The sequence below is a fragment of the Rhea pennata genome, chromosome 3 (genome assembly GCF_028389875.1).
Source record: "Rhea pennata isolate bPtePen1 chromosome 3, bPtePen1.pri, whole genome shotgun sequence".
Lineage (NCBI taxonomy): Eukaryota > Metazoa > Chordata > Aves > Rheiformes > Rheidae > Rhea > Rhea pennata.
In genome coordinates, this window is record NC_084665.1 from 70894703 (window position 1) to 70908494 (window position 13792).

At 45.4% G+C, this 13792-nt stretch overlaps 1 protein-coding gene across 2 annotated transcripts; it reads right to left on the reverse strand.

Annotated features, from left to right (window-relative positions):
* Positions 1-1408: 1408 nt before the first annotated feature.
* Positions 1409-13677, reverse strand: HEY2 (hes related family bHLH transcription factor with YRPW motif 2). 2 transcript variants are annotated; one of them, XM_062572596.1, is made up of 6 exons: positions 13474-13677; positions 12920-12996; positions 11669-11747; positions 11479-11562; positions 8784-8865; positions 1409-3630 (listed from the first exon to the last, which is right to left on the reverse strand). In XM_062572596.1, exons 2-6 carry the CDS (start codon positions 12961-12963, stop codon positions 2951-2953), a joined length of 969 nt encoding a protein of 322 aa, XP_062428580.1. In that variant the 5' UTR covers positions 12964-12996; positions 13474-13677; the 3' UTR covers positions 1409-2950. The 2 variants fall into 2 exon arrangements, with proteins under 2 accessions (XP_062428580.1, XP_062428579.1); XM_062572595.1 differs by lacking the exon at positions 13474-13677 and having other exon boundaries at positions 12920-13162.
* Positions 13678-13792: the final 115 nt, after the last annotated feature.

Sequence of the window (13792 nt, forward strand, 5' to 3'; positions counted from 1 at the left end):
TGAATTTGGCCTGTTTTCTGAGAGTGAAAATGAGATGAGCCCAAACACATGGGCTGCACAAATCCATCCATAGTGCTTTGTTTCAGGATGTTAAAATAACTACACTCTCATCTAATTAGTCTCTCAAAAATATTTTTTCATACTATCGTTTTTCTTTTAAAATGAACAATATACTTCATTTGTGATTGATTAGGGCACACAGATAAAATTGAGGCATCTAAGTGGAACCAAGTCAGCAGCTGCCCATTTTTAACACAGTATAATACATGGGAGACCTCCCAGCAGGATCTTAGAGGGCAGGTTAATACTTAACTGCTTAAAGTCAAGTATGCTTGAAACCTACTCTTTTTCATGTAAATAAAGCCCTCTTTTTATCTACTTGTGGTTTACCAGTGTAATCTTTATTCTTGAAATCGTTTATAGGGAAAACGAATACTACCTGAACCAGAAGCTGCTGAACATGCCAGGATGCTAGTGCAGCATTTACGTCCTGAAACAAAAAAAGCGCCTAGTTCTCCTGCAAAAAACAAAACTTCAAAGAATATCAAACACGGTTTACAGCTCGGGGGTGGAGCTGTAAACCCTCATCTTTTGTCCTTTTTCTCCACGGGACAACATGCTGTTTGGGCAAATCAAAATCCCTCAAAGTCTCCTGGGCACTGGAGACTAGTTCGTGCAGGCAGGGATTAGCTAAATTTTTACCATTTGGGAGAAAGAGATGAACAGGAGCGAGTCACTGAGCTGAGGCTGTATTTTGGCTACAGATGCTGCCTCACTCTGTGCGGCTGTAGGGTCATCACCTTAGTTTGGTGCCTCAGCCTTGCTATCTGTAATTTGGGCATAATAATCTTTTAGGGCTGTTCACATGGATGACAAGACTTTGTATTTTTTCTTATGAACAAATAGAGCTTTATACATGTTCCACAGATTATATTTGCAGATCTAAGATGAAATAATAACAAACTCAGAGCAGTGGCTGCCTCAGTGAGAACTGGCAAATTAGAAAAACAGAACTGGTGGCAGAAACTGCCCTGTCCCATTCTACATGTTTAAGGATGCCATAGGGTTAAACTTCTCCCTTTCTAAACATGGACCCTTAGTGAGACTCCACGTGGAAGCTGAATCTAAACCCCTTAGTGATTCTGGGGGCTGAGATGGACGGATGGGTCTGTACTGCTAACTGTACCATCAATATAGAAGCAGTTTACAAGCCTGAAGAACAACACTCTTTCACTGGCAGTCTTTCTGCTGCCTATTTCAAAGCATCCTGTATGAGAGGAGCTTTCTGAATGAGCAAGGGGAGCAGAAGAGAAAGTAGCAGCTAGCAGATGTATTACTAGTGGCAGAAACGTTGACTTTTGAATCGACAAGTATTCCTCAAAAGCAAAAAAAACCCTGCAACAAATCATCCATAAAACGCAGTCAAAAAGGACTTCGTTTAATTAGTGATATGTAAAGACTTTTGCATAGAAAAAAGGTTAACAAAGAAATGCATAAAAGACCGACTAGGTACAGTATTTTTAAAACAAATATTTTAAAGTATATTTTGCATAATGTTTAACATTCTCAATGCTTATTGCTTTCTCCACACAGCAGAGAAATCAAGTGCATAATAATACATGCTGTGTTTTATTTTTTTTATTTTTTTACATAAAATCTCTAGTTCTTGACTTGATGTATTAAAATACTTAGGTTATTTTAAGTCATTGTAATAAAAAATGAAAGCAAAACATTTTATGCAGCACTAGTTGTCTGGGTATTGACAAAATAATTTACTGACATCCTCTTTAATACATTCATTTTGGTTTGGAATCAAACCCACATTACAATGTTGGCATGTTAATAGCCAATTTAAAAATTGTCCCTACCGTAACTTCATTCATACCCAGAGAGATCGTTATCCCAGAAGTTGATAGTAAAGAGAGATCTTGCACAGAATCGGCAAATGTAAATGTCCAAATGCAGCTAAGTAAGTTAATTTGAACCCTTACAATACTGAATCTCTTATATTGGCACAAATCAATCACATCGAAGTGCGCACACTTTAAATAGGTGGTTACTTCTGGGTGCATGATAAATTCACTGTTTGTACAGATACAAGCTAGCACCATATTTAAGCCATAAAAAGGGTGCCTCAAGGCTCACAGACAGTGCTGAAATGTTCATTAATCCAAGCACTGATAAGATAATTGCTTTTACCAATACTATGCTAGATGTCACAATTTGGCAAGTCTGTACAAAGAAAGTAAACTAAGAAAGCAAAAACTAGGCCTGTCAAATGGAAGATTCTTTCTCAGCAATCATTTGGCTAAGTAAACGTGTCCGTTTAAAGAGTACATTTTTTCCTGAAAACATATCCAAGTTCTGAAGTTTGATGCAGGATTCTCCTCTCTCCTATATCATTTCCATACCTGTGCAATGTTATTTGTTTTAGCAGAACACACACACACACACATATATATAGGGTTTTTTAAAATTATTTTTTGAATGTCAGGCACTTATGCAACTCAAACTTTTTCTCTAGCCTCAGGAGACTTGGTAGGCACCACCCCTCACCCCTCTGCCAAATAAAGATGCATAGCTGGAGAACTATTCGTTCTAGTGTCTACATATTTCCCAGGAAACGTCTAAATGTTGGTATGGGCGAGATGTTGCTGAAAGCCACTGTTGCTCCCTCAAGGTGCCTTAAGCAAAACGAACCAAGACAAATATATCACCCATGTTCTCTTTGACATCTGGGGTGGGACTAGCTTCACCGGTCCTCATCCGGCTTTTGGGCATCTGTAAGGCTACGTGTGTGCACGCAGCCCTTGGCCGCACAGGGAGGACGCTCAGAAGTGCGTGGTCCAGCGGAGGCGCACGCGTGCGCGTGTGCGTGTGCGTGCGCACGTGCACGTGTGCTTGGGGACAGGAGGGAGCCAGAAGTGGGCAGGAGAGGAGCAGGGGGGCCTTAAAAAGCTCCGACTTCAGTCCCCCAGGGCCGGTAAGGTTTGCTATTCCCTCCGCCGCCGGTCTGCGGTGGGCTGGACGTCGCGGCCACGGCCAGCGGCGGGGTGATGGCCGTGGCGGCTGCCACGGCGGCGGCGGCGGCGCTGGGGGGCAGCATGGGGAAGGCTCCTGTGAAGGACAGGGGGAAGCTCTGGGCGGCCGCCGTGGCTGCGGCGGCGGCGGCGTGAACAGTAGCCGAGAGGGACAAGAGGGAGGTAGAGAGAGGTGGGACGCAGGGAGCGACGCTGCCGGCGGCAGGGACCCGGAGCGCGGCGTCGGCGTGGGCGAAGGTGGCCGTGAGGAGGGCCGAGCCGTGCGGGGGCACCTCGGAGGAGAGTCTGCACGGGGCCACCTCGGAGGAGTGAAGTCCGCTCTGCTGCAGGAGCGCGGCCGGCAGGTGGTGGAAGGCGGCCGTCCAGTGGTGCGGGTGCAACGGGTGGTGGTGATGGGCCATGGAGGAGGTCATGGCGGCAGCTTCCCGCTGAGAGGCGCAGGTGCTCAGGTGGGAGACGAGTCTCACGCGCAGCGGGTCGGACGTGTCGAGGCCTTCCACCGAGGTCAGGTATCTCGCGACTTCGGTCAAGCACTCCCGGAAGCCAATGCTCATGAAATCCATGGCCAGCGAATGAGCGTCAAAATAACCTGCAAGAGGAGGGCAAAAAATGTGCTGAGCATCAAGCTGACTTCTCAGCCAACGTTAGGTGGCACTCAGCTGAGCTGATCCTCGCTCAGCTACTGGATCTTCCATTTATGGGTTAAAATCTGCAGTGAGAAAAGTTTGTCCTCCGATCTGTAAATGTTTTGTGTGACCATTCCTGTAATGCAATAGGCTACAGTTGTTTTTGCAAACAGTACACAAATGAAAAGAATTAAGACCATAAGTACTCGAGAGTCTTCAAAAAGCTCTATGATGCCTCTCCTGAAATTCCTCAGCAAGCTTTTGCAGTGTAATATTGACCCCATGTGCGTGTGTGTGAATGAGACATTTATACACACACATTTATACACAAGAAATAGGCTGAAGATTAGACAGCTTGCAGATACTACACTGCCTTTGCTTCCCTACATTTTCATTCATAGTAACACTCTTAAAATCTACTTCTTGACACTTTGAGATGATTGTTATAAATGCTGCAGGGGTCTCATCTACTTTGTAGAGTCATTAAGACAGTACGACATACGGTGTTATTTAACTACAAACTGAAAACATCTTGTCATGACTCTGCACATACAAAATGAAAAGCTTTACTGAGAAAACGTTTTATGCAATGCCATTGACTAATTTAGAGATGGAAGACTGACAGTCATACGGCCCATGAAGTATTTCAACAAACAGCAATTGGAACTCCACAGGCGTGGGACAAAAAAGAATTTGGAAAAAAATAAGTATTATTAAATGCACATGAAAAGATACTCGCTTTCCAAATGGGGTTAGCATCAAACATAGTTTTTAAGCCGTGGCTCTTCAACAACATATTCCAATTTTAGTTTAAAGGTAGTCTCCTTAGAGTATCCATTCTCAAGTTAGCATGGTGTTTCTTCCTCTTGATTTCAGTGAAAATATTTAAGTGTGTGTGACTGTGATATTTGTTGACATACATAGATCCAGTCCTTTTATTATATAGAGTTCCAGCAGCAATATTTGTATTTAATCCTTGCACTTTCTGGCATTAAAAATATCTTAAGTCTTTTGAAAAATTCTACCAGTTTAGATGGCTGTTTTCACACTTTCCAACTTTCAAGACACAAAAGAGCCTTTGTGTTGCTGAACTTATCCTCATTACAGAATTAACTTGGACATATTTATAGACATTGCCCCAAACCCCCGTCTGCCATATGCACTGGAATTAACTTGGGCATGTTTATAGATGTTGTCCGAAATCCCTTGTCTGTCACATATGGCTTCCTGCCAAATTCTGATGGTGCTTTTCATGTAGGCCACCTTGCTCATTTCATGTTGTAACACAAAACCCAAGCAAAATCATCATTTGGTTACCAGACTGGTAAGCAGAACTGGTCAAGGATTTTTGTCAGAAAGCACTGCTTCCTTGCAACTCTTCCCTGTCAGATCCACTGCAACCAAACGGTCTGTGAAATTGTATTGGTCTGAATGAAAAAAAACAGGCAGGAAATCTGTGGTGAGCTAATAGGATACCTACTTAGTTGCCTGACAGCTTGACATGAAGTGAGCCTCAGTGCTAAAGACTCTGGGACTTCCTGTGACTTCAGCTGGTCTGATGCAAAGCCAAAAACCCAAGTCCCAGCTCTGACGAGGACTCGGCTCCTGGCCATGTCTCAGTGAACTTGGGTGTCTTGAGAGTGCTCCAGTCAAGCCAGGGCTTCCCAGCTTTTCCACTGAGCCCTCCCTTGCACAGCACTGGAAATGTGGGAGTTGCCGTTGTCTCCAGTTTTCCCTGAGTTTAAGAAGTGGCAAGAAGTCCCAACACCCTGACCATTCTCACTTCCTTCCTGTCAGTCTTCAAGAAGGTGGCTGAGACATCATGTCAAGACAGGATGAGAGCTGGGATTCCCAGGCTCCATTTTGCTACAATTTTGATGGCTATCTTTTCCAGGTTTCTCACTTCTGTGGGAGATTTGAAAATGTCTGTGTTTCTTTCCAAAAACCAAACCAAAACCTCAAATCCCCGCCCCACCCCGCACACGCTCGTGTGCTGGAGTTTTGCCGAGCATGGCAATTCTCAGGTGCCACTCCGCTGTACTAGCTGCCCATCTCCTGGGCAGCCAGGACACAGGCTGAACCACTCGAAACCAGAAAATCCTCCTGCCGGTTACTGACAACTGTTCTGAGACTGACCCGGGTGTCGATCACCTGAGTTTACTTCGCTGCCAAGATGCAGTAAAACTATACCAAGTTTGCAACGAGAGCTACATGCTGTGGACAGATTGCTCTTCTTCTTTGCTTGCAGGCAGTGTCAGCAAAAAGCGCTAGCCCCAGGCCAAAAAAATAACTCCACATCAAGACCATTGCCCGCACCAGCGCCAGGGCAGTAAAAACATAGGCTCCATGCCACAGCTCTAAGAACAGCCCAAGAAGGACACGGCGCCACGCTGGCCTTTCTTCTGACACGCTGGCTTCAGTTTGAGCACGCTATGGGGCGGCCTATTCCTCCCCTGGCTTTCCTTGCCGCTAGCCCTCCCATGCACAGAGCGTCCTCACTTTCTGCGAGAAAGGGAAGAGAACAAGCTCTCCCCAACTCTCAGCATCGAGGCATACAGGGCTATCGGCACCCATTTCTCCCTTCTAAGACAATATCTTTTGTCCGTAGCCTAAAATGATGAGGCTCCTTTTTTGCTGATCCAAGAAAGTTTCTGCCTCAGAAGATGAGTTACAAAGCAAGAATAGCTACGCTTGCAAATAAAAGAAATACCTGCCTTCTAAAAACAAATTCCTAGGGTATTTTTAAGTTGTTACTTAGGTTGCAAAGTAAAACATTAAACAAGCAGGAAATGCAGATTTAAACTCTGCCCAACACTAATTTGCAAGCCTTTTTTTTTAAAAAAAAAAAGTTCCTTAATCTGTACAGTGAGATTACTCTTATCTCTGGGCCAGGAGAAGATGAAACCAGAGTATTTGTGAAGTGTCTGGGTATCACTCTTGATGTGCCACCCACCACGGACCATGGAGTAACAAACAGGGTTCTGAAGGGCGTCAGATGAGGCTGTGGTTACCCAACTGGCGGCAGTATGTTTGAGCTGGTATGAGCAAGCATCACCCCTCCCTGCACCTTCTTCCTCCCCCAACACCACCCCCCGGACACCAGAAATGCCTGTGTTAGCCAAGCACTGGGAGAGGCATGAAAGCAGGAATGAGTGGCCAAGGAAGAACGTGTCCACTTTGACTGGTGCTGCTGCCAAAATCCTGTTTGTCCGACTGCCGCTAGCGGCTGTGGCCCTGCAAGACACCTCTCTCAGGCCAGCAGCTCCCATCCCAGCCACATGTGTCTCTGACCCCAGTAAGTGGGCTAGCAGAACAACTCATGGGCCACCAGGTCAGACCCAGGTGTAAAATGACCTGCTTCACACACCTTTCTGGGCGAGGAGGCAGGGAGAAGAGGTCGCTTCTAAATCAGATGAGGCCTCTGCTTGGGTTCATCTCCTGGCCCTACCAAGAGCAGCATTGTTTGGTACCAACATCAGAGGAATTGGGGCTGCTGAAGTCTTAAGAGAAATGATGCAGAGCCACGGCATAAAGCAGGGATCAGACAGGGGTAACTGAACTACGCATCGGATGGTGAAGATAGAAAGAAATAATAACTACTTTGCTCAGTATCTGACTGCTATTCATCCTGTGCACCAAGCAAGACAGACCTTGTGGAAAACCAGCATGCAATCATGCAAGGGAAGACTGCACTCTCATGCGCGCACACAAGAGCATCTGAATTAGAACAGCACAAGCATTGTAAATTCTGGCATTTCATAACTTTCAAGAACGTAGCTTTACCAGCTAATTATTATTCTTTATATGAAGTTTCTTCCTATATGTACTAATATAAAAAGGTAATTTTTTCTTAGATTTAATTTTATATATTTTCCTAGGAATCAAGAGGTATGTCTGTTAGATGAAAGTAGAACTGTTTTCTCCTCTGATAGTATAAACTACCCATAAATTTTAAGCTTCAGAGGACTTCTAGCAAAGGCCTCTTAACTACTAGAATATATGCAAATCAGCTGTGTGATAATTTTAAGAAGTAACAGAACACCAGTCTCCTACAAGCTTTCCTATATCTATTTGTTGTTAAGCATATGTTAATTATAAATTGAATTTGATAATCACTGCAAGGTACGGAGAGCTGCAGTAATTCAGTCAGACTATAAATATTTGAGGTATTTTCTTTTTTTAAAAAAAAAGGAAAGGAAAGAGAAAAAGCAGTGGCAGCCTCCCACGTGCCATAATGGGGCAGTGAAAAATTGGTTGGTTGCACGACAACAACTTGAACTGCGCAGGTAATCAAGGCTCATGGCACAGGACATCAGGCCATGCTGGCAGAAAGCTAGCAAGTTTTCCCCTCAAAATACGTTCTGAAATCATGACTATACAAAACACCTCGTGGGTGGCTGACATCGTTTGGCCTCCAGCCTCAGGACTGTCAGCTTGCACAAGCGAGGCACGCTGGATTCACGGCAGCCGGCTGATCTAATGGGTCAGCTAGTGCAGGTCCTGCGTCACGCCAGGACTGACTAATAACTAACAACAGGCATGCAACTATAGCATGTAAATATGTGTGCAGATTGCACTGCTATCAGTCTACCCATCTATTTTACCTGATACCTGGAGCTGCATATAAAAAGACTGGATTTTGTTCTGGCCAATGAGACAGTCTGATCTTGCATTTTAAAGTCTTTCCAGAACCAAGAAAATACATAAATATTGAAAGTTCCTCTCCATCCACTTCCTTTGGTATAGCTGCTGTAGAATGAGTTTTAACATTGGTTTTGTGCTACACAATTGTTGCCACAAACCTCCTGTTTATGTTTGGTGTTTGTGTATTTGTTTTGTCTCCCTGTGCAGATTTCAGTGCTCTTTGGAAACCCCAAACAAATCTCTGACTGGGCTGCCTGTGAATGAAGCCTTTACTCCCACAGTGTTATGAAAGCAAACACAAGCCCAGGGTCAAGTGCTTCTTTTGTCCCAGTAGTTCTTTCCCACGAGTTCAATCCTGCCATTAGCATTGATTTCCACTCCTTTAATCTGGAAACGCCTATCACAGCTCGTCAAAGCATTTTTTTTGTGGAGATTTCCCCAAATATGAGAAAAGAAACCATTGCCTCCTTACCTTTACCTCCAGTTGCCTGAAGCATCTTCAGATGATCCACTGTCATTTGCAGTATTTCCGCTTTTTCTAATTTGGCAGATCCCTTTAAGATAAAAGACTTGTATAAATAAAAGCTTACAAGCGGTAGAAGCTTTAATTTGATATACTTTACCCTGAGCTCAACCTTATGGTTTTAATTTCCCCCACTGGTAGGACTTTCTCAGCTTAATTCTTTCATGAGCATCTGCATCCCAGACTTTGTCTAAGGACTGATTCTGTCCGTATCTGCTGACAGATGCATCAGCACGACAATTTTGCTTTATCGAGGCTATAGTTCTGGGTAACTCTGGCTTTGAGGTCTGTGTAGATAAAACATCTTTGTGAAATGTAATATATACGTAACTTTCAGCAATTTCCCCTTAAACAAGCAGACAATGAAACAACAATGGAACCATGGCATGGCAGGTCTGTATGGATAAAGACCCTTCTGCAACATCATTGTTTTCTGCTTTTACCGGTAGGTGTCCCTGTGGACACACTGGGAAAAGTATTGCTGTTTCTTAATAGCCCATTAATTTTTGACATGTCATTTGACTGCTGGATATTGTATTCTCATTCTCTATTGAAAAAACAATCACACAGTCTACAGTTTTTCAAATGCTTGAGAGGCCCAGTTTGCAGGGATATGAAGCTAAACACTGTGAAAAGATGTAGCTTAACTCTTCCATCAGTAAGAACTTTCCATTACTGAGGCCGGCTCACAGAGTTATAGGTGCTGAAAAAGTATTAAATGCAAGTCTGAAAGCAGATTTAATCTGTAAATAAAATTATTCTGTGTGGCAGCATTTCCTTGAATATACGGTGCATGCCGAAATGATTGAATTGAACACCAAAATATTCCAATGAAAAAGAGAACCCCTCATCATCAGCTAAAATAGCCCCCTCAGAGCTGTGCAGACTTGGGCCATTGGAGGACTGCATCCTACGAGCCAAATCCTGCTCTTAGTTATCACTCGTGCAGCCTCGCCAACGTCAGCGGCTCTGAAACCTCAGCTGGCTTTGCCCAGGTGGCACGCTTGCAAATAAGGTAAGAACTACACACTCCTCCGCAGCTCCGCTCTGCAATCTTTAATCCCCACGATGGGATACTGGAGAGCAAAGCTGTCATTTGGGGGAGGGAGGGAAGGAGGGAAGGGAGGCGGAACTGAAACTAAACCTCCAACTTGGAAACTCCAGGGAGCTGAAAAAACTTCGTCCGTGGCATGGTACAGAAAAATGGTGGGGTTACTTGAACAAAATACACCACATGCTCATTTTTACATGAGTATATATTTTTGAATTCATTATTGTTATTGTTTTCTTTGTCTCATCATACAAATTTTGGTGCGCTTGTGAATTTTCAGGTATAATTCTGCAGTTTACACCCTGCACTTTTCTCAGTCTCAATCTTTTCCTTAGACACAGTACAAGCTGTCTCAGTGAGTGACTAATAGCTAAAAACTGCATGTTGCTGGGTAATTTCCAAGGGCTTTGTAGGACTTGTTTTATAAGGTTTGTGGTTTTCAAGAAATAAACAATAAAATGGGACAAACAACTGTTGTCTCTTGTCCCTATTTCATGTAGCTGAAAATGTCTCTGTTACTGCACTTTATCTGAACCTATGGAATGGCACAGTTACGGCTACTAATTATTAAAAGTATATTGCAGCTGACAAAAGTGATGCTTTGACCATGATTACCGTGCTTAAAATTTCTTCTTGTTTAGCTTCTGCTCAAACCAGGGATGTAACAGGCCCAATACTTTACGGTGCTAGCCAATCTGGCGTACCACAGAAATCCAGCACCTCACAAGCCTGGTTCTTAAAGTTTACTTTCTCTTTTTAATTTTTAATTATAAGGAAATTGGGTTCTCTATTTTCAGGTTCCTTTTTTATGAAACTTACTGACAACCTTCAAACATATCCAGTAAAATAGGAACAACGTTAAATATTGAAGTAAAATCCAGGGAACAAAAATCAAGGTGTGAAAAAAATAAATAAGTCATTTAAATTAAATGGCGTAAGCATGATACACTTTTTTATAGCACAGATTCACTGAAGTCAGCTGGATCCTTCCACCCTTCCCACTGAATACTTTCTCACTGGAAGTCTTTGAAAGTACTGCTAACTACCCTAGCTCATGGTATATGGGCTTAGGCCCACTCCTAATGCACTGCATCTAAAAAGTCATTTAAAAACTTGAATAATTTAGACAGTTTAGTCTCCTTTTTAGGACACTGAACTGTTGACTGCTCAACTGAAATTAAAACATAAATGTTCCTTAAAGAAGGGACAACAAAGGTTGTATTTAGACAGAGGGATAACTGACATACAGGTTTGTTGTTGTTTTTTTTTTTTTTTGTTTTTTGTTTTTTTTTTTAATATGGAGTAAAGCACATTTTTAAGCAAAACCACTACTGGAATTCATCGAAAGAACAGAGACAACATGAACATTGCTACCCTTAAGGGAAAAACAAGCCAAAGAATGGAAATGTTTTTCAGCTTTATGATGAATTATGTTTCTAATAGTTTTGCCACAACAAAGCATTTTATTGAAATGCTTGCTTTGCGCCAGATCAGGACACATACAATATTATTTTAATGAGCTATACAAGAGAACTAACATTGCCAGATGATATACAGTATTTAGAAGAAAAAAGAAAGAAAAAGAAGGCTTACTTGTTTTTCAAAAGCAGTTGGCACAAGCCGCCTCAGCTCAGATAAGCTGTTATTTATACGATCACGGCGCCTTTTCTCTATAATCTATTCCCAAAAACAAAACATATTAGATTTATTAAAAGTGTTGAAGGCCAAAAATCACAGCATACATGCAAATTGTCACACGGGAAAATAGTTAAACAGAACATACCCCTCTCCTTTTCTTTCTGGCCATAATCTGAGATGTTGTTGTTGGGGAATTTGATCGAATCATAGAACTGTTACTTTGCCTGTGAAACAATAAAAGCATGTCAGGTGCTGCATAACTTGACACTGCTCTTTCAAGATACCTTAGGTCACCACATTAAGTAGTTATAGTAATTCTGTTACTGTCTTAAGCGCTTGGAAGGTGTGCTTCGCATTGCACAGCACTTCTGACATCCAGAGCGAGACGATTCGATTTTGATTGCCCCAGCAGCCGTTGTGAACTAACAGACTACTCTACTGAAATAAAGTCCCTTTCTGAAGGCAGTTCACTGTCCAGCTCAGCTAATAGAGCTTTCATCACACATATGCCTATGAAATGTCTATGAAAAGCAGTCTAAAGAATTGAGTCCAAAAATGTCCATTATTTATGCATGGTAACAGCAATACCAATTATGTATATTCAAATACATACAATGTCATAATCTCTCCCTGGCCTGCCAGGTTTTAACCTCCCTGACCACCCCTGCAGTAGCCAATTTACACTCAGATAAGTAAAAAGTCATTTACCCAGTGTACATCTGTTCCATAGTCCCATATCAGGAAAATAATTTTAAATCCACTTTTTAGAATTGTACAACCCAAAAGTATGAAAACGCTTTTACTTTATCATAAGCTAGCAAAAAATACAGCAGCTTTTGATACGGATTTGTCCACTGATGAGCACGAGCCTGGGAGGTGCGCCTCTAAGCAAGATCTCTGGCAAGATCAGCTTTCAAAGCCAGTGCTGTCCCTGCAGAGCTTGCGCCTAAACCCTCCTTCAGCAAACATGAAATCTCTCTCTCAGCTTACAGGCCGAGTTTGCTGCAGTTGCCATTCAACTACTGGATCACCGCTTACTTTCCAGAGGCCGTTTCCTACCAGTGCTGATTTATTCCCGGTGCTCAGCCTTATCGGGGGCTTTTATTTTTGTTAATTAATTGATTAATTTATTTATTTAGGCGAGATGCCGTTGAAAACAGCAAGTTTAGCGGAGCTGGGGCCCGCAGCCCGGCGCTACCGACCCTCGCGGGGCCGCACACCGAGGGTCGGGTCGACCTGCAGAGGGGCAAAAGTCCTGCCCCGAAGCGGAGCAGGCTGCGGGCTGCGGCGGGGCCGCGGGGCCGCCCCCCTCCGCCGCCGCCCGCGGAGGGGCAGCCCTGGGCTGCGCAAGGGCGAGTCGTGCGCCTGGGGCCGGGGGAGGGGGCGAGGCACTTACCCCGAGTAGTTATTCTCGCTCCCCACGTCTATAGTCTCGTCCATGTCGCTGTCTGAGGTAGTCTCCTCGCAAGGTCGCTTCATTGCGGGCAGAGGACGCGGCGCAGCCGACAGCCGAGGTGGGGGGCGCGCCGGAGGGGGTGGGGGGCACAGAGATAAATAAATCCTGGGGGAGGGGGGGCTTCGGCGCGGCACGGCACGGCTCCGCACCGCCAGCAGGGCAAACCCTCTCTGAGGCGCTTTCCCACGCCGCGGCTCAGCCTCAAGCCCGACGGCCCGCCCCCAGCAGGGCCCGCCCCGTCGGGGCTGACGGAGCCGAGGGGGGGCCGCCCACCGGGGAGGTGCGGAGCGGCGCGGAGGCGCGGGCGGCCGCCCCGCGGGGGGCCGCGGCCGCCCCGGGCCCCGGCGTGCGGGCTGGCGCCGGAGCCGGCGGGGAGCGGAGCGGGGCGGATACCCCCCCGCCCGGGACGGGCAAGGCAGCGCCCCCCCGGCCGGTGTCCTGGGCTCGGGGGCGGCCAAGGAGGGTGGCCCTCTGAAAGGGGGAAAAAAAATTACCTTGTTCGAGGTGGCGGAGTAGCGCGGCTTCCCAGCGCCGCGGGGGGAAGCGGCCCCGCTTTCCCATCGCGGTATTTGGGGCAGCTGGGGCAGCCTCCCCCTCCCTCGCTCCGTCCTGCAAAGCCGCCGTCGGGTTTCCCCGGGCCGGCGAGCAGCCGTGGGGCTGCGGCTGCCCTGCAGGCGTGGGGCGCGGGAATGCGGCCGTCCCCGGGGGAAGAGGGGGCGCTGGGCCACCTGCCCGCCCCTGCGAGCGGCGACGCCCCCGGCGGGGCTCCCGGCGGTGCCCGGGCACCTGGAGGTGGTAGAAGCCAAGTATGGA